Below are 20,012 nucleotides of genomic sequence, written 5' to 3' on the forward strand. Positions count from 1 at the left end.
TTATGTGACTTTACTTTTACTCTCATGGATGTTTATGCATCTGTCACTGAGGCCTTCTAGAAGTTTTATCAACCTTGGCACCAATGAATTAAAAGCACAATGTTCAGTAGCCTCAACATCATTGAATTACAAACACAAAATAAATTAATAACATTACACTAAACAGTTTTATATCTAACATTGGTAAATTGAAGAAACTGTTTGAAAAAGTTCTAAGTACACTACAAAGTACATGTTTCTAGATATGTCTGGTTTTAATTAAATCTTCCTTACCATGACATATTAATTGATTTTTTTATTCCTGTATGTAGTATATTAAACTGCTTAAACTTGCATAATAAAATTCAAATACATTCTTTGAGACATAGCTTTTATATTTTGCATTTTTTTACAAAATGTATATGTATTAATCAGAAGAGGTAATCTATTTCACTAACATCAATTATCCTCTGTTGACACCATTTTGTTCTTACAAAATATTGTAATATTTTCTTATTTTATTGGTTTTTCAGTTTTCTTATCACAGAAGTTTTAATTTGTTTCAACCATTTTATTTTATGAAAGTTTTGTGTTTTATTGAAAGTGTTTATAGATGTAAAATGGTTTGAGAAGCTAACAAGATGTTGCTTTAATTTGTTGGTTATTTATTTTTTCATACACTGCCCATGTACTTAAACAACATGATTGAGATTATAGTTTAGGAAAGATGCATTTTCATTTTTTAACACTGTATACAAACAATAAATTAATGCTGTGTGTACATACACACACACATACTACAGCACCAATTGGCTTGGCACAACCTTGTGTTGAATGTACTTAAACTACAATCTGAGGAACATATGTTTGAATCCCAATTGCTATACATACATACATACATACACGTCCTGTATGGTTACTGATTGGGCCAACCACCTTGATGTAAAAATTCTTGGCTTTCAAAAATACTGTATTTATCCTATGTGGTTGCTGACTGGGCAAACCATCTGGATATAAACATTTTTGGCTTTCAAAAATACCACCAAACTCCAAAATTATTTTGGATTAAGGTCATAGTGGGAAACAAAAAATCATTAATTTAGATACTAGCAGATATTTATTTTTATTTTTAATTAACAGTTGTTTGTACATATAGCTTTTAAAATTTGTTATTAAATCCTGACATTTAAGTTAATTTTAGACGGTACTAGATATTGCCATAAATAACCAAGGGAAGGTGATTGAAAACTTATTTCAAGTTTTGATTATGTTACTTCCTTATTAGTCAACATAAAAGCAACTGGTATTTGTTTTTAAACTAATAATGTATAATTTTTGTGTCTTAATTGGTATTTATTAGGATACATTGAAAATTTGCAAATGTAATTTGAAGATGGACGTAAACAAAGCAAACTGTTCTTCTCTTTTTCTATAGCCTTAAAAACTTCTAGAGACATCCGTCACATGGAAGATCGGAGACAGTTTGATGAGATACAGTTCCGTAAGGCTGGAACAGGTCCAATCAAAAAGACGTATCCGTTTGATCCTACCAAGCAGAGACCTAATAGTGGAGTGACACAGACAGTTAATAAAAGATAATTTGACTTTAAATAATATAATTTGCACCATTAGATGTTTAGCCTTTCCATGAAGACTTTTGCATAAGTTGAATGTTGTCTAATAACAACCTGATGTAAAATATGTAGATGCAATAGAATAAATTCTTCACATTTGGGAAAATAAGAAAGAAAAAAAAATTTCTTTCATGTTTCCCTTAACTGTGAATAATATATTAACCACAAGTTCATAGTATGTATCCTAACAAACAATCTAAAAATTGTTATAAAAAGAAAATGAGTACTGTATGTGTGTTTAAAACAAATATTGGTGTGTTAATTTCAGTTTATTTCTTACGTCACTCAGATACATAATGTCAAGTGTGGAAGTATTGTGAAGTCCTTTTGATAAAGCTGATCTTTAAACAAACTATATATTTATGTTTCTAAAGTGTTTCCCTCAACTGCCATGTAAACTGGAATTTATCAGAAACAACATATTTTTCTTATGAAGATAATACTGGGATTTAATTGTGTATTAGAACAATTTGCACATAACTAATGCAGTGGAATTGTACATGTATATTTGATTCATAGCAAATTTCTAACCATTCAACAGTGCATTGCTGTCTTGAAAACCTCCAATTAAAAGAAATGTGTCACAGTATTTTTTTGAAGCCACTCCTTAAATCCATCTGGAACAATGCCTTCATCCACAAAGTGAGTATTATGGTTATTAAAACAGAACCTTTTTTATCCAAAAGTCTATTGCAATGAATCTTCACATATGTTGTTGTACAACCAGGGTTTGAAACTGACAAAGGTGCACAATCCAAATATTAAGTTTCTAGCCCCATCTCAAAGTTAACAGCAGTTTTTATTCAGACAACAAAATGGCCAAAGAATCAGTCACATACCTTTAAATTTTTCAAATGTTCTTCAATGGATTTTTTTACATTTGTCTTGCTTAAATATGGTATGACTTTAGAGAAAGTATGTCAAGATGTGTGATCTAAGATTGAATATGCAGTTTTCTACAAAAGTTTGTTACAATGGAAATTGTGGTATCTGACAATACCACATGATCATGCTCATCATAGTCATTGATGGAGTACAGGATCTGAAACATGGTTTATATAGTGTGATTAACCCTCAATAATGTTCTTTTAGTTGTGTTTAATTCTTTTACCTGTTAATACAGTGGGGTCTTTCAATAACGTTTTTAACTTATTTAAAGAAAAAACTTGTTAGATCTTGATGACGAGAAACCCACTTGAAATAATAATGTATTTCAGAAAGGCTGGTATGGATATTAACACTTTTATTGATGAGCAGAGAACAATACTTTGACCTTCCTAGGTCATCTTTAGGTTAATCGTTCTGAGATACATTTTTATTGTTAGATCTTGTTCAATTAACAGTCATCTTATTTACTCACACTTATGCTTAGTACTTAGAAAATACAGAAATAATTAATATTGTGATAGAATAGTCAAGACAAAATTTACATCTCTACATCCTGCATTATTCATACTTCTAAAGAAATTAGAATATCTTGGACAAAGACATGAAACCACATTAATGTTGCTTCTAAATTGGGGGCCTGTCATAGCCAGTGGCTAAGGGCACTAGCAATCTGAGGGTCATGGGATCAAATCCCTGTTCCACCAAACACTGCTTGCCCTTTCAGATGTGGGTGTTCTAATGTTATGGTCAATCCCATTATTCATTGGTAAACGAATAGCTCAATAGATGATGGTGGGCGGTGATGATTAGCTGCCTTCACTTTAGTCTTTCACTGCTAGGATAAAAATGGCTAGTGCAGGTAGCTTTGTGCAAAATTCAAAACAAACCATGAGTAGATATGGGCTAATTAATTCCAAATTCCATACTAGTGAGTATAATAACCTAAAATCTCCATTAGTAAGAAGGAGTAGATATAAGCTAATCCCAAATTCTCTGCTAGTGAATATGAGCAGGAACAGGTTAGTTCTAAAGTCGTTGAATCAGTACAGATTTTAAGTCAATATGGGCAGGTGTTCGATGAATGGGTAGAGTTTACAAGCTGGTAGACATTTCTTTACAACACTGAACTAATTATAGTATTTAATGAAAGTTCAAATAAATATTCACGATGTTGCATTTATAATTTGTGTAAGGAAAAATATGCTATACATTTAAAGATGAAAGTGATGAAGTATATATTTATGAAAAATAAAATATTAATTGAAATAACAGTATTCTTGCACTTCAATGCAGAGAGGGAAAATTCTCTGTGAATCAATCCTTTTCAATATTAGGATGTGAAATAAAGACAATGACCTTATGTCCAAATGAAAATGTCATCTTCGAATATAGCACTATTATCACTTTACCTAGAACACCATATGCAAAACAAATCATGAAATTAAACACAGTTTATTCAGTTTGGAGCCGTAAGGACTTCTTTGGTTAAAGATTTTACTGAAGAGAGAGTATGTTTGAAATTTGTCACAATATGCCCATGTAAATAATTTTGTATCCAAGGCAAAATTCTACTCCTATATGTAAGACAAATGTTTAAAGCAAACCACATTGTCAAAAAACATTAAAAATCAAGAAAAACAGCTACTACATATCAGTGATTGACGAAAGCCAGGTTAACGGACTTGTGAAGAGGTATCATACAGTCATTAGTGCTAACACCTTTGCAAAACCCTCCTGGTGTGAAAAATTATCATGGTAGTCAGGAAACCAAACGAATCAAATATCAACTTCAGCATCCAAAGGATGTCAGCTCACGCTGATTGGTTGCCTCAGGGGAGGGAGAGAGGGGTTGATGTTATCAAAGGTGACGCGGTAAAGTTCCAAAAGTTGTCACAAGAGGGAGAGCGCCCATAATGTCATAGTTCAATAAAGTGCAACTCTTTTACAAAGGACTGAAATTATAGTTCGATACCAGATAGGCGGCCATGATGAATGATTAAGTAATAGTGCTATAAAGTATAGAACGTATTTTTAAGCTGTCATGACAGGTTCCCATGACTGATACAATACGTATCCCAACAAGAATATAATTTATTAATTAAATTATCATAAAAAAGATACTTAACACTAATTAATTTACAATTAATTATCCTAAACAGGGCACTAGTTAATTAGTTAATTCTAATTAGTGACAAAATGATTTACACATATTTACAAAGGCGATCTTTCACATATGGCTAATCACTATTATCTCCATAGGATTTCAACAAATATACCGTAATAGTACAAGTTGTCAACATATAGTTTTCATTATGTTAAAATTCATAAATGAATGACTTGCTGTATTCGTCCATTTTCTATATAGTCATTTATCAATGGTAAACGTAATTTCAATTTTTCAAACTTGTGAAAGTATTAAATACATTTCTGGAACTATTCATTACTGATTACTAATATTTAACATGCCACAACTGTCTATCATGAAACACACATTCAGATTTCTACATGTCACTTCTAAGTTCATAAAACTAACGAATCGGTATCAGATGTTTATGATATAGACAGTTATTTGTGAGAGCACGTGATCAAATGTAGAGCTTGAAGCTATTGACGTCATCAACACATACATAAAGATTATCAATGCTATTATTTAAAATACCAGCACTTTAAGATTTTCTGAAGTTAAGACAATGACAGCAAATTGTACGCATATAATGTGGAAGCAGAAGTTTAAGAATTACACTGGTTTGTTTGTTTTTAAATTTCGCACAAAGCTACTCGAGGGCTATCTGTGCTAGCCGTCACTAATTTAGCAGTGTAAGACTAGAGAGAAGGCAGCTAGTCATTACCACCCACCGCCAACTCTTGGGCTACTCTTTTACCAACGAATAGTGGGATTGACCGTCACATTATAACGTCCCCACAGCTGGGAGGGCGAAGATGTTTGGCGCGATGGGAATGCGAACCCGCGATCCTCAGATTACGAGTCGCACATCTTAACACGCTTGGCCATGCCGGGCCTAATTACATTGGCCAGACAGACACAATCAGTATGGACACTGACGTCATGACAAGATTCTTTGGAAGGTGTCAGGAAGTCAAACAAATACTGTTGGACTCTGAGATATTTCAGTCAATGACCCTTGCTCAATAGTCACGTTGAAAAGAACATCACAGGATTCTTTCTACATCTTTCCAAACTTTATGTCTATTTAAATTTAGCTAGATTAAAACTGTGTAAGTACTGTGTTGGATTGTAGAAGTATTGCAGAAGTGAAAGAAATAGTGTGGCAATCTGAAATGTCACATACCACTTTAGTTAAGAAAATATACAAAATTAGAAAATTAGAAAAATGATTAGGACTACCAAATCTATTTCCCAATAACTGGCTAGTTAGTTCACAGACCAAGTGATTAGTGTTTCTGATAACAGTTTAGTGTTTTTCATATACGTTTTTAACATCAGTTACTATAATACTTTTATAATGATAATATTCACTTTTACATAATGCTAAATGAATTCAATTAGATTCTAATTGTAATACACAAAATATTCAATAATGAGCTCTCTGTATATATACATTAGACTTTAATTACCGAAATGTTTAGATGATAAAGTTATTACTCGGCATAAGTTATCATGAAAACTCTCAGAATGTTTCTGTTCACTTAGAATAAAATAAAAGTTCTACTTAAACGTGCGACATCTATATTTACAGAAACTTTTATTGAAATACAAGTTAGTTGTAACACATTGTCGCTATCTACGTATTTAAAACATATTTAATATTTACGGGAAACTTGTATTAAAATAAAAGTCAATTATAATACACTGTCTCTATGTATTTACAATATATTTAAAACAGATGGTTCACTGTGAATATGTAGTGATGCATGTCAATCAAAATACAATTTATTTAATCTGTACTTTTATAAAATGCAGTTTTCAATAATAAAACATTGCCACTATCTATTACGTAGTCATACAAAATACTAACTATGTATTCTCAATGTTTGACCGGTTAGCGTACAATTATACTATACTGCATCCGACATACTGTCAGACTGTATTACTTGTACTATTTAGTCGGCTTATAACAAAATGAAAGATCGATTCTACATAAATATGTGGGATTTCGTTGTTAATTCAATTGTCTGATATTTAGAAACATTGTTGCTATATGTTATACATATTTAAAATAATCAACAATGGCCAGTTTTGATCTATCTAACATCAGCGATAAGTTTATTTTACCACACTTTTAAATCAAAGATTCGAGAAAGGTTTCGTTTACGTAAACACTTCCATCAGGATTTATTAAAGTTACACACAAAACATACTAGTTTCAATGTTCCGTAAAAGTTTAGTGGAAACTAAAGGGGAGACAATATGATCTTGAACTTGTGTCAAAGATGATTATGTGATGTACTCATTTATGCTATCAGCAAGGCCCGGCATGGCCTAACGCGTAAGGTTCGCGCCCGCGTCGCGCTAAACATGCTCGCCCTCCCAGCCGTGGGGGCGTTATAATGTGACGGTCAATCCCACTATTCGTTGGTAAAAGAGTAGCCCAAGAATTGGCGGTGGGTGGTGATGACTAGCTGCCTTCCCTCTAGTCTTACACTGCTAAATTAGGGACGGCTAGCACAGATAGCCCTCGAGTAGCTTTGTGCGAAATTTCAAAAACAAACAAACAAGCTATCAGCAAACAATGATGACATCGTCACCTTAATGACGTCATCAGTGGTTAGAAAGAATAAGTTGTCCCTATTTTAGGGGATCGTCACATATTATTTTTTAAACAATTAGTTCACTGATATTTAAAACAGTAAAATTTACCATTTTCTACAGCTTATTTACTTTAAATCACATCACACAAATAAAACACATTAAACTTTTCAACCAAAATTCTATGTCACTGAAAACCACTAAATAGGTATAAAATTTTGACTGAGTTCAATAACATATCAATCAATCTTTGACATTGCTAAATTCTTAGGTAATCGTCATAACAAATTTAATGTGTTTGAAACAGTGAATGCAGACTTAACGATTCATAGAAGTAGTGACAAAAGTTACTTTCATTTACACTTTATCAAATGTATAAAATTCAAGAGAGTTTTATGATTTTCTTATACGAAACTCACTTCTCATTATAGACGAATGTAATATTTTTATTTTATGTAAGTAAAATCTCGGACACGCATATTGAAACATTTATTAAGCCAAAAATATAACATTTGTGTTTAAGCACTTTCACGTGCTATGTACTTTTATTCTCATTATGTTACTTGTTTTAAATGAATTACGTACTGGCATTATGTTAGAAATTGCATAATTCTCTGACAATGTACTGTATTTAATGTATTGTTATCAATGTTTATACATATATATCCTAGTTAAAATTGTTGTTAGACAGTTTTTAATTCTCTAAGGAGTGAGGTGTAATGGATTTATTATTATTTTAATATCTATGTTTGTTTCAGTTTAATATATATTTAGAAATGTATGTTAAATGTGTACTGGGCAAGTTCTGCGTGTTCTCTAAATTTGTAGAAGATTCTCTAGTGTAAGAATCAACAATTTATGTTTTACAAAAGCACTAGTGTATCTTCGAATATTGTTGCCAAGTGAACTTTCGAGAAGGTCGTCTTAAAGTTTATAAATCGACACGCCGAGAGACAGATAAATAATATTTTGGTTTGCTACAGTCAGTAAACTATAAACTTCAGAAGATGTAATTGTGATAAACGCTTATTAGTCAGAAAAAACTACAGAAATTTGACAAAGAATGACTATAAATTTCGAACATTTCAAACTTCACAGAATTAAATGTGGCCGTTAGTATTTCTATGAAGACGTTAGATATTTTTGTCTTAAACAAACTCACGTGCGAAGAATAAAGCTATCTAGAATTCCCGTTAAGAGTTGTTTGTTTATTTTGAAACTTGCATGATGCTACAAGAGGGCTATCTGCGCTAGCCGTCCCTAATTTAGCAGTGTAAGACTAGAGGGAAGGCAGCTAGTCATCACCACCCACCGCCAACTCTTGGGCTACTCTTTTACCAACGAATAGTGGGATTGACCGTAACTTTATAATGCCCCAGGGCTGAAAGGGCGAGCATGTTTAGTGTTACGGGGATTCGAACCCGCGACCTTCGGATTAAGAGTCGAGTGCCTTAAAAACCTCTCGCTAAGTGAAGTGTATCTGTGTATTGACATAAAGTAATTTGCGCTTCGTGAACCGTCGAGAAAGTATTTAAATACAGATCGGAGAGAGAACTTAATATTATTTGTATGTTTGTAAAACGTTTGTATATAAATTACTATCTGTAGTAACCATTACTATAAATTGTATTGTTGTTTGTATATTAAAATATATTTGTGTTAAAATAAATTTGTGTGCATATATTTATGATGACAAATATCATAAATTTGATCCATATCGACATTCATTTAACTTCTAAATTCAACTATTTGGTTATTTAAAATCGTAATGCGTAACATAATAAATCGGATACTCGCCTCAGATAAATTATAATACCTAACAGTGTTTATAAGGTTATAAATCTATTCAGTAGGGCCCGGCATAGCCTAGCGCGTAAGGCGTGCGACTCGTAATCCGAGGGTTGCGGGTTCGTGCCCGCGTCGCGCTAAACATGCTCGCCCTCCCAACTGTGGGGGCGTATAATGTGACAGTCAATCCCACTATTCGTTGGTAAAAGAGTAGCCCAAGAGTTGACGGGGGTGGTGATGACTAGCTGCCTTCCCTCTAGTCTTACACTGCTAAATTAGGGACGGCTAGCACAGATAGCCTTCGAGTAGCTTTGTACGAAATTCCCAAACAAACAAAAACTATTCAGTAGTGTTGTTTTTCAATAAAGCTATAATGTTTGTGTCTTTTCTAGTAGCAACATATTCGAATTTTTGTCTGATTGTGCTGTCTCTTACATACGACGAAAGTAAGTGTATGAGAATTTGAAAGAAATAAAACTTACTTTTTAATGTTTATCATCTGTTTATATTTATTACTTGTCTTGAAGCAAGAAAATAGCATCAAACGCCAATAAAAAGTAAAAGCGTTGAACAGCAGAAACATAGCTTGAAATAGTAAGTTTAGCCAACACTGATAAAGACTATATTTTCCGATTGTATTTTGTTCAATCGCAATTTCTCTTTAATATTTATTGTTATTGTACTTGTCTGTGTTTAAATAGCGACAGCTTTAGTAAGTTTTATAGACTACGTATTAGAATCCTTCATTCCCCGAAGCATTATGGTCTAAAGGGAATTTCCACTAGTTATTTTATTAGAAGCCATATATCATTTAATTTACTTTACATTGATATAGATAGACAGAAACAGTTATATACAATGCTTTCAGTTAATGGTTCAATCTGCTTAGATTTAAATTACTGCCCAACTCACTTGCTGTGACTTTATAACAGGCTGGTCACACAAAGTTACTTTGTATTAGAACAAAACCAAATTGATTATATATATTGTGTCCACCGCGGGTAACCGAACCGTGGATTCTAGCATTCTTAGTTTTGGATTTTGTGCAAAGCTACACGAGGGCAATCTGCGCTAGGCGTACCTAGTTTAGCAGTGTAAGTACCAGAGAGGAAGCAACATCACCAACCGCCAACTCTTGAACTACTCTTTTACCAACGAATAGTGGAATTGACTGTCCCATTATAACGCCCTCACGGCTGAATGGGCGAGCATGTTTAGTGTAACGGGAATTCGAATCCACAACCCTTAGATTACGAGATGAGTGTTATAACCACCTGGACATGCCAGGCATCTGGCATTGTAAGTCCCTCAATTTACCTTTTTTACAAAGGGAGACGTCATGAGAAAAATAAAGTGTTGGATAAACTAAGTTCCAAGGAATGACAGCGTCTGGGTAACTATAAATCTAGAGTTTAGGATGGATAGAAAATGCCTGAAAACAAAATCGATGTATATATGTGTGTGTGTGTATAAAAACTGCTGGTATGGGTAGAGAAGCGAACAAAGTTTCGACCTTCTTTGGTCATCGTTAGGTTCACAAAGAAAAAAAGAAGTAACTGACTGAGAGCTGACCACATGTTTGGAGGCGGTTGTGTAATTGAGCGTAGGAATGTTTAGGGCGTGCTTAGATGCTAGATTATATTTAGTAATACAGGTATAAAGGTGTTCCTTTGTATTGGTTTTTTTGGGCTTGAGTTGTTGAATAAGTAAGGCTTCTTTAATTTTGCGTTTGTTTATGTTTGTTTCTTTATTTAGTATTTTTCTCTTCAAGTGGGTTTTCTCGTCATCACGGATTATTAAATCGATATACTTATTTCTCGGCCCTAGCTACACAAAGTTCAAACTACCTAAATATTAGAGAATTTCAAAATATAAATTATAAAATATTTATGACTGAATAATTGTTGAAATAAAGGTAAAATTAATATTTTTATTTAACACTCGATATTTTATATACAACTGTGCACTTAGCACTGGATGTTCATTACGGTTATAGTCCAGTCGTCAGTGAAACTTGAATTAAGTAATGTGTCGGACAAATAACTAAACACGCTATTAGAAGTTATAGGATCATCAGATAATATAGAATTAATTAAATAATTGTTTAATGAAAATGAAAGAAGTAACATGCAGTAAAGCAAATAAGTAGACGTTTCAACTGCCATGTAATAGGATATATAGCCAGTGTTGGATATACAAGACTGTTTAGCGCAAGATTTAGAGCTCATTTAGTGATTTAATATTAAATGATTATTTCGCTTTTATTAAAGAGTGTAAAACTTAACCATTTTAAACGTGCTAGTTATGAAAAATTTTGTTACGTAACTTGGTAAAAGTCGCACATTTTGTGTGTATATTTGACGTTATCTTTTTCCAAACATCCAAGTTTTTCTCGTTATGTGAGTATGGTTACATCATTCGTCTCCTAGTTTGTAGAAAGTTCCATGTTTCAGCTAAGCAAGTTATAAGTTATATATGTCTCTATATGTCAGGTGAAGTTCAGTCAGGAAAAAAAGTTAGAAAACCTGAAGTTATCTGGCATGTGAGTGATTAGGCTTAACAGTGATATCTTAAAGTGAGTTTCAGAATTTAGCTGGAATAATGGGAATGATTTGTCTCAAAAAAGGATGTTCTAAAGTATTTAAACCCGACTGTGTGGACTTTGACAATAAAGGGGACAATTAGTTAAATTTCAAGATAAAACTGGAGTAACATAAATGAATTATTCTCCAATACTTTTGTGATAAGAGTGGAGAAAAATAATTCGTCTTGTGAATTGGATTCTAAAATAATTGAATCAGCTTTTGACAGAGTTTCAGATACAATTCTGATTCAGCATGGCCAGGTGGTTAAGACACTCGACTCAAAATATGGGGGTCGCGGGTTCGAATCCCCGTTACACTAAACATGTTCGTCCTTTCAGCCATGGGGGCATTATAATGTGACGGTCAATCTCACTATATATTGGTAAATGAGAAGCCCAAGAGTTGGCGGGAGGTGATGATGACTAACTGTACTTCCCTCTAGTCTTACACTGCTACATTAGGGATAGCTAGCGCAAATAGCCCTCGTGTAGCTTTGTGCGAAATTAAAAAAAGAAATTCGCTATTACATTTAAAAATTTAAGTGAAATAGTTAAGAAGGATCCAGACTACAGCTATGGCTAAAAGTTTTGTACTACTCTATAAGTGTGAGAATAAGAAATAATTAAAAATATTATGAACACAAGTTATGTGTTTTATTCAACATAATTTAATCAAAGAAACCGCAAAATTATATCTCAAAAGTGCACAGAAAGCCGTAGTATTTGAAGTGAAATCCATTATTTTTCAAACCACTTTCTTTATCTTCTCAGATAAGAACTCAATGCGGTTCGAGTTATTTTTAGATTCTTCCAGGAAGCCTTCCAACGTAGCATTACTCAAAAAGTTTCTTTAAACTATACGAAGGAACACTGACTGATTCTAGAGTGATTTTAAAATTTTAGCTATAGCTATAAATATATGACAGACTGTCGAATTAGACAGGAATTTACCTTTAATTGTATCACAAGTGGTGGCGTTTGTTAGATTGAGTGTGAAAGTACTGATAGAAGAAAATTATGTATATATAATGAGGAAATATAAGAGATGAAACAAAAGCAACGATTGGTTGATTGATTGGAATTAAACGCAAAGCTACACAATAGGGTATCCGTACTCTGCTCACCAGGGGTATCGAAATCCGGCTCTTAGCTGTGTGAGTCCGCAGACATACCGCTATGTTACTGGGGGAAGGGACATCAATGATTAAAGCGACACCTAACGATAATGATGAACGGAATCTCGAAGAAGAAGAAAAACAGATGGGAGAGAGGAATTAAAAGAATTGATGAAACCGAAAGTTCCAAGGTCTACGTACTGATAGAAAAAGATGAGAAAACTTTGAAAAATTTAAAACATAAAGAAAGCATTTATCATTATCAAAGAATAAAACTGAAAAACTATTATAAGTATAACAAAATTATGTAGGCAAGAAAAATATGTCAGTGTTAAAGAACGTTGAAATGAAATAGGGTTGATGGTAAAATAATATATGATATTTTGGTAATAGGTGAACAACAATGGGTTAAAGAGGGAGATAAAAAGAGTAGTTTTTGTCGTTAGCTCAAAGCTACACAATGGGCTATCTGAGCTCTGCCCACCACGGGTATCAAAACTTGGTTTCTAGCGTTGTAAGTCCGCATAGATACCTCTGTACCATTGACAGGGAGCACAAATTTATGTGTTGATATAATAAATACTATAGTCTCCAGTGTAATAGGGGTAGGTCTACAGATTCACAACAGTAAAATACAACGTTCGAATCTCCGTGTGGCATTACTCTAAAAAGCATAAACTTTATGTAAATGTATATTTTTAACTTTCATTCAATATCTATAATATGTTATTTTTATAATTTGCTGTTGTCTAAAGTTTTACATCAGTATTGCTCAGTTTTGAATTACTCAAGCTCTAAAGGTCATTTAAAGAACACAAACAGTATTTAAGTAAGACGTTTTATTAGATTATTAAACTAGTTTGCAAATGAACTCTCTTCATATATTTTCATATTTAGCTAAATATATATGAAATCCATTGTTCTGTTCAAATCAAAATACCAATTGGACTTTTTTAACAAAAAGAAAAAACAATAAAATACACCGTTGTAAACAAATATCACATCTCTAAATTTATACATCAGTAGCTACAACAAAAAGAAGACAGTCTGGAAACAGCTCTGTACTGGTAATAAATATCAATCCGATAGAACTATCACTTTAGTTGAAACACATGAACATTAGGAACGTTTGAGAGAACACATTAAATCTGTTAATTAAATAAACTTATCAAAACATCGCGGTAAGTGTTGTCAGCACAAGCCACCAACTTTTTACTTCCTAAGCAAAATCGTAGGGCTTCAGTTTTTGTTCGCAACCGCCAGGGAGGATTAGAGCGATAATGCACAGAACAACCAGCTACTACTACAAACATATTGTATAAGATTTCTTACTACTTTAGGAGTATTTGCGTATTTTATCTATGCAAGTGCCCACAAGTGGAAGCTGTTTATGCGTTATAAGGGTGACAGTCAAATCCTTTCATTCGGTCAAAGAAAGTAGCCGAAAAATTGGTTGTGGGTATTATTGATCGACTGCCTTAATTGTAACATATCAATAAGAAATTACGGTTGGGTACGGTTTGCTCGAAAATTAAAAAAAAAGAAATAGATTATAACTGGCTGGTCTGTGCAAGTGTGAATGGCCTTTAAAAAAGAATGTTAAAAAAAAAGACTATAACACTTTGAAACAACGTATTAAATTGCAAAATATCATGATAATGGTGTTAATTAATTTCTATATTTTTTATAGTTTAACAGTGTAATTCCTTGCTCATCACGATATTTCATTGTAATAACAATACTTAACTAACTTTCGAAAACAAACACTGATATCAACTGTATCCGTTTTGCGTTTACTTACTCATTATAAGTATCAAAGTTACAGCTTTTGCACTAAGTTTGCCGTCCCTAATTTAGTAGTGTAAGACTAGATGGAAGGCAGCTAGTGTCATTACCACCCACCGCCAACTCTTGGGCTATTCTTTCACCAAAGAATGGTGAGATGACCCATTGCAATATAACGCCCCTGCTACTGAAAGGGCGAGCATACTTGGTATCACAGGGATTCGAACCCCGCGACCCACAAATTGCACGTGGACTGTCTTAACCACCTGGCCATGACGGGCCTTTCACTGTAAGAATGAAGATTTTGAAAACTGGTATGACATTTTAATCACTGGTGCAATCATTCTTAGCTACACGAGTTTTGACGGTTTCGGTTAAAATTTGCGTACTTAAAAATGATCGCGCCGGTGATTGACGCGTCGGGAACAGTTTTGAAAAACTTCGTTCTTACTATGAAAGCTGTATCCCGTGATAAAATAAACACTGAAATTGTTCATAATGAACAAGTGGATTTTGGAATCTAATATTATTAAATATTTATTATTTCATGACTAAAACTATTTTTACCCTTAAAGGTACCATATGCGGTACAGGGTCAAAATGACCAGGCCTGTGTCCTCTAAGGTTCAGGTGTAGCCATCCTTTATTAATCAGAAACTGATCAGCAGCACCGTCTCCGAAATAAGCTGCTACTCTTACAAACTTTCCTCGTGGGGCAGCGGTAAGTCTTCGGATTTAGAGGGATTCGATTGCCCTCGGTGGACACAGCAGGTAGCCCGATGTAGTTTTCATATAAGGAAATAACACACACATTTAACGAACAATGTACTTGAATGCCATCGTTATAATAACTGGAAGTTATTATTATTATTATCAAAAATCAAACCTAGGATATTGATATCCATAGCCTAGCATGCTATCAACTGGGCAACGCTCGGCTCGTAAAATTGATTGAAAACAGCTGTAACTGGAAGTGTTCACCAATTAAATTATCCAGCTTTTATTTTTGTTAATTTATAGTTTAATTTATTCTTATTGATTTAATCTTGTTTTTAACCCGAAATATCTAATTAAAGTTATTATACACAATATGCGGCGTGCTCCAATCTCTCCAACTGTTTGTATTTCTGTTGCCTATATATAGTCTTAAAGCCCACCACATTTGTCTGCTTCGGAAAATACAAAACCCATAAGCAGCGAGCTCTCCAGATTTATTAATTGATAAAATAAAGAGGAAATAGCTCGTCAGCAAGTCTTTGGTTGTTGTAGTCGAACAGTGAGATTTGAGCCTCGTTCCTACTATAGAAATACAGCCCCAAATTACGAAGTACGAAACGTAACCATTAAATATTCGGAAGAGAATAGGGGGGAGATCTGAGCGTTAAAACTTCATTGTGGTATTTTAAATTGAGTCGACTGTTTAAGTATACGTTCAAAACGTTTTTGTTAAATTATAAAATGAAAACACTTGAGACAAAGGCCGTATCATTGTGAACGTTAGCTTTGAGGTTGTGTTATTTAACTTACTTTCCATTATTAGTTTTTTTTTGGATTTGTGAATAACATCGCTAGGCACTGGAACAAGGGGCCCTTGATATTGCCCTTGAGAAAACAGAATATAAAACTACAATATGGTGAATAATTTGAATCTTTCTTTGTAATTTATATATAACTGTTAATCGCTATTTTTTAAACAACAAACGAGTTGAATTAAACTATAAATCTGAAAGTTAAGAGTTTTCTATCAGACAACCTTTATTTTACACGAATGTTGTGAAAATCACTTTGAGGTAGCTCCTGCCGTCAATATTTTTGCAGTTAACTTAGATTCATGACTTGTAGAAATATATTTGTCTTTTAAGTGCAAAATTCTACTCTTTACATAATTCTCACGAAAATATAAAATCTTATCTTCCCCAATTTTAAAATTTAGGGAAATTTTACTTAATATCGTCATTTTGAAAAAAAGCCACTACATACCCTCATTTAAAAAAAAACAAACTATTAAATATGCATGTAATATTTTAATGAATTTAGGATTAGGGTTAGGGTCAAATTATTCATCATTACAATTCAAAGGATATTGCAAATGCAGACGAAACAGCTTTGTTTTTTAGAGCTCTTCTCTATTAAACTTTGCAGATTAAAGGGAAAAAAAAAGTGTTCCGAAGGTCGTTATTCGAAAGAACGGTTGATTATACTTTTGAGTACCCCGCTGGTACAGTGTTAAGTCTTTCGATTTACAATACTAAAATCAGCGGTTCGATTCCTCTCGGTCGACTCGGCAGATAGCCCAATGTGGCTTTGCTATAAGAAAACAAACACACTGTACCTTTAGCCGCATTTTCTTAGTGAAAAGTAGAGAAATCATGGGTAATAGGTAAAAGTGAAAATCCGCGCTGTTTCAAAAATTTAAGGAAGAATCAACTTCCTGCAGAATGGAAAGCGAATAATAAAGCGTGGATGACAAGTGCTGTATTGGAGGATTTTTTGAACAACTTAAACAAAACAATGAAACAAGAAAATAGGAATATTCTACTTTTCCTAGATAATTCAACTTATCACCAAAAGTTCAACTTTTAATTGTTCGTTTAGTCTTTCTACCTCTATGTACAACATCAGTTCTACAGCCACTAGATAATAGAATTATACAGTGTATAAAATTGAAATACAGAAAATTGATGCTTCAGTATATTATTGCAAACATGGGCGACTGTAAGAGAGCATCTGAAATGACCATGAAAATGGACATGTTATATACAATTGCATTTTTAACTCATTTAATCAAATGCGTAAAAGATGAGTGCATAATAAAGCGCTTTCGAAACTGTAGATTTAATCTTGGTAATGGTGGAGATTGTGGATGAGCTGTTTGTTATGACGATTCTAGTGAAATCCAAACTCTGATTGAGAAGATTGATGCAGATGATTCTTCAAACTCTGAAAGTTTTGTGAACGTTGACAAGAATGTTTTAATAGAAACTGATGAAATTGATTTAAAATGTATAATAGAATCGCAAGATGGTAACAGTTTGAGAGATTCAGAAGATGAACAAAGTGGAAAAGATAGTGAGGAAACAGAAATTCCTACTTCATCTCAATTGTTAAGTTATATTAACACTATCAAATTGTATACAAAAATAAAGGAGGAAAATAAACTTCATGAAAAGACCGTAGAATTGACGTTCTCTTTTAACTGCATGAAAAGCCTATTTAAAAAAAACACAAACAATTGAAATTGGACACTTGGAAATTGAAATTTTATTAAGATTTTGTGTACTTATGTATATTTGAAACGTATATTTTTGTTCTTATTTTAATAACTATAGCATAAACAGTATATTAATTTTATTCACAAACGTCTTACTTTCTTTGAGTCAAGCAAGTATAACGTTCCGCTCAACAATTATATATAATTAAGGAAATGCATGTTCACTATGCCTGAACCGAAAATTTTACTCGGTCCCGTGCGATTCCGCCTTAGTCAGGTTTTCCTGTGGTACAAAATTATAAATTACAATTGAAGAGTGTTTTGAAAGATTTGTGTGTACTAATACACAGACATTTAGCTTCAGATGCATGCCAAGAAAAAAATGTAGCATATGTATATATATATATATATATATTCTCGAGTATAGCCCATCAAAAATTATGGGGTAAGTGCTACCACTCCTATACCTCACATTTCTTAAGTAACCGAAATGAATCCATTTTGCGAAATCCAGCTTCAACAACAAAGAGTCAGTAAAGTGAAGTTGTGGCAGTCAAACATCAATAAGTTCCTCTGTGGGATGATCAGAAGGAAGATTATTCATGAAATTAACTTGTGGTATATTCATAAAATAATTATTGGTAAAGAAATCAGTTAGATTAACAACTAATATATAGAAAAGTTAGTGTGTTTGGGTAACACTACGTTCTATCAACGACTTTTATGTCATGTCGCTCAGCAACAAAAGTATAACCTAATACTGTTATTAGTTTATCTGATGAAAGTACAAAATTAAATGTGTAGACAGTAAAACGGTAAAAATATTTCTTGATTTCTTACGTTAGAGTCTCCGTTTAGTAAAAAGATTCGTTTTTGTATTCAAAACATTGGTGATATAACAGAAAATAACTTAATTGATAAACGATTTACGTTTAAAATTGAACTGATATTTTTATTTTCATGATAATTTTAATGTACTCAGCTATACATCTTTAGTTTAAGCTTATTGTACCAACACTCACTACACTTGTAAGGTTTCATGGCATCCACACCCTAACGACCTCTTTGCATCTGCATCACTAAAATTGTAATTGGCAAACAGTAATCGAACTATTCTATCTGGATAAATATATTTTGTCTGTTGTGACTCCTTTTATTTCGAGAAAAGTCAAGCGTGATATGATGTGACACAAATGATTTTATAGAGGTTAGATATGGTGCATGTGAAAATATTTCGACCACTTTATAGTACAATGTTGCCTATATTTGGGGAAATAACTATTTATAAAGGAAAATATTCATAAAGCGATATTATTGAACGATATAGAGGCAAAGAACACACATTTCGAAAGTGAAAACGATGCTGTCATTGTAAAGGATAGCAATGAGATCTGGCACCATACCACACTTTAGTCTAATATGGATCGGTGCCTTTACATGTGGTCCAAAACTAATCTCCATTCTTCGCCTAAACTTGTTGCAAAATGTTGCGTCAGAGAATAGTTCGTAATCACTTACATCAATATGGATGATGTGTAAAGGGCAGAACAGGATCGGGAGCATTGGGTGATTAACCCTAAGCACTAGTTTTCTATATTAGTACAAACAAAGATGGTTATTTAGCTGTTTTCTAGAAACAAAACCACGTACTGGTAACAACGTCCTTTATTCGTAGCATTAAAAAAATCATGTCCTGTAGCTGAACATACACATTCAAATTATGTTAAATATTTTCGTCCAATCCTTTAAGAAACAAACAAAGAAGAGAAAAACCGGGTAGATTTTGTTTGTTTGTTTGTTTTTGAATTTCGCGTATAGGTACACGTGGAGTATCTGCGCTAGCTGTCCCTAATTTTGCAGTTTAAGACTAGAAGGAAGGAACCTTGTCATCACCGCCCACCGCCAACTCTTGGGCTACTCTATTATCAACGAATAGTTGAATTGACCATCACGTTATAACGCCCCAACGGCTGAAAGAGTAAGCATGTTTGGTGTGGCGAGGAGGTATAGAGACGCAAAAATCACATACTGGAATTAATTTTATGAAATGTAACTGTTCGTTTTTGTTTGTTTTGCGCATGTTTAGTTGGTTTAAGAAATACAGGAAAGACTGCCAACAACAAAATAAACAAAACGAATCACAGGGAGTTATATATTTATATATCACCCCAAAGCTAAAACGAATAAAACAAGATTAGCATAGTTTGAATTTATTAACTTTTAATATCGGAATATCTTATACAAGCAAATACAACATTTTTAGAGCCTATTCACAGGTCTAGAAAGAACCAATAATCGG

At 33.1% G+C, this 20,012-nt stretch overlaps 1 protein-coding gene across 1 annotated transcript in view; it reads left to right on the forward strand.

Annotated features, from left to right (window-relative positions):
* The window catches only part of LOC143237223 (mitochondrial inner membrane protein OXA1L-like), a 38,679-nt gene extending 36,898 nt beyond the window's left edge, over window positions 1-1,781 (forward strand). Inside the window, exon 9 of the mRNA XM_076476231.1 lies at window positions 1,415-1,781. Within this exon, the coding sequence (XP_076332346.1) occupies window positions 1,415-1,578 (164 nt within the window). The 3' untranslated portion in view covers window positions 1,579-1,781. The remainder of the gene's footprint in view (window positions 1-1,414) is intronic.
* The last annotated feature ends 18,231 nt before the right edge of the window (window positions 1,782-20,012 follow it).

This window comes from Tachypleus tridentatus, chromosome 13, assembly GCF_004210375.1.
Source record: "Tachypleus tridentatus isolate NWPU-2018 chromosome 13, ASM421037v1, whole genome shotgun sequence".
Taxonomy (NCBI): domain Eukaryota; kingdom Metazoa; phylum Arthropoda; class Merostomata; order Xiphosura; family Limulidae; genus Tachypleus; species Tachypleus tridentatus.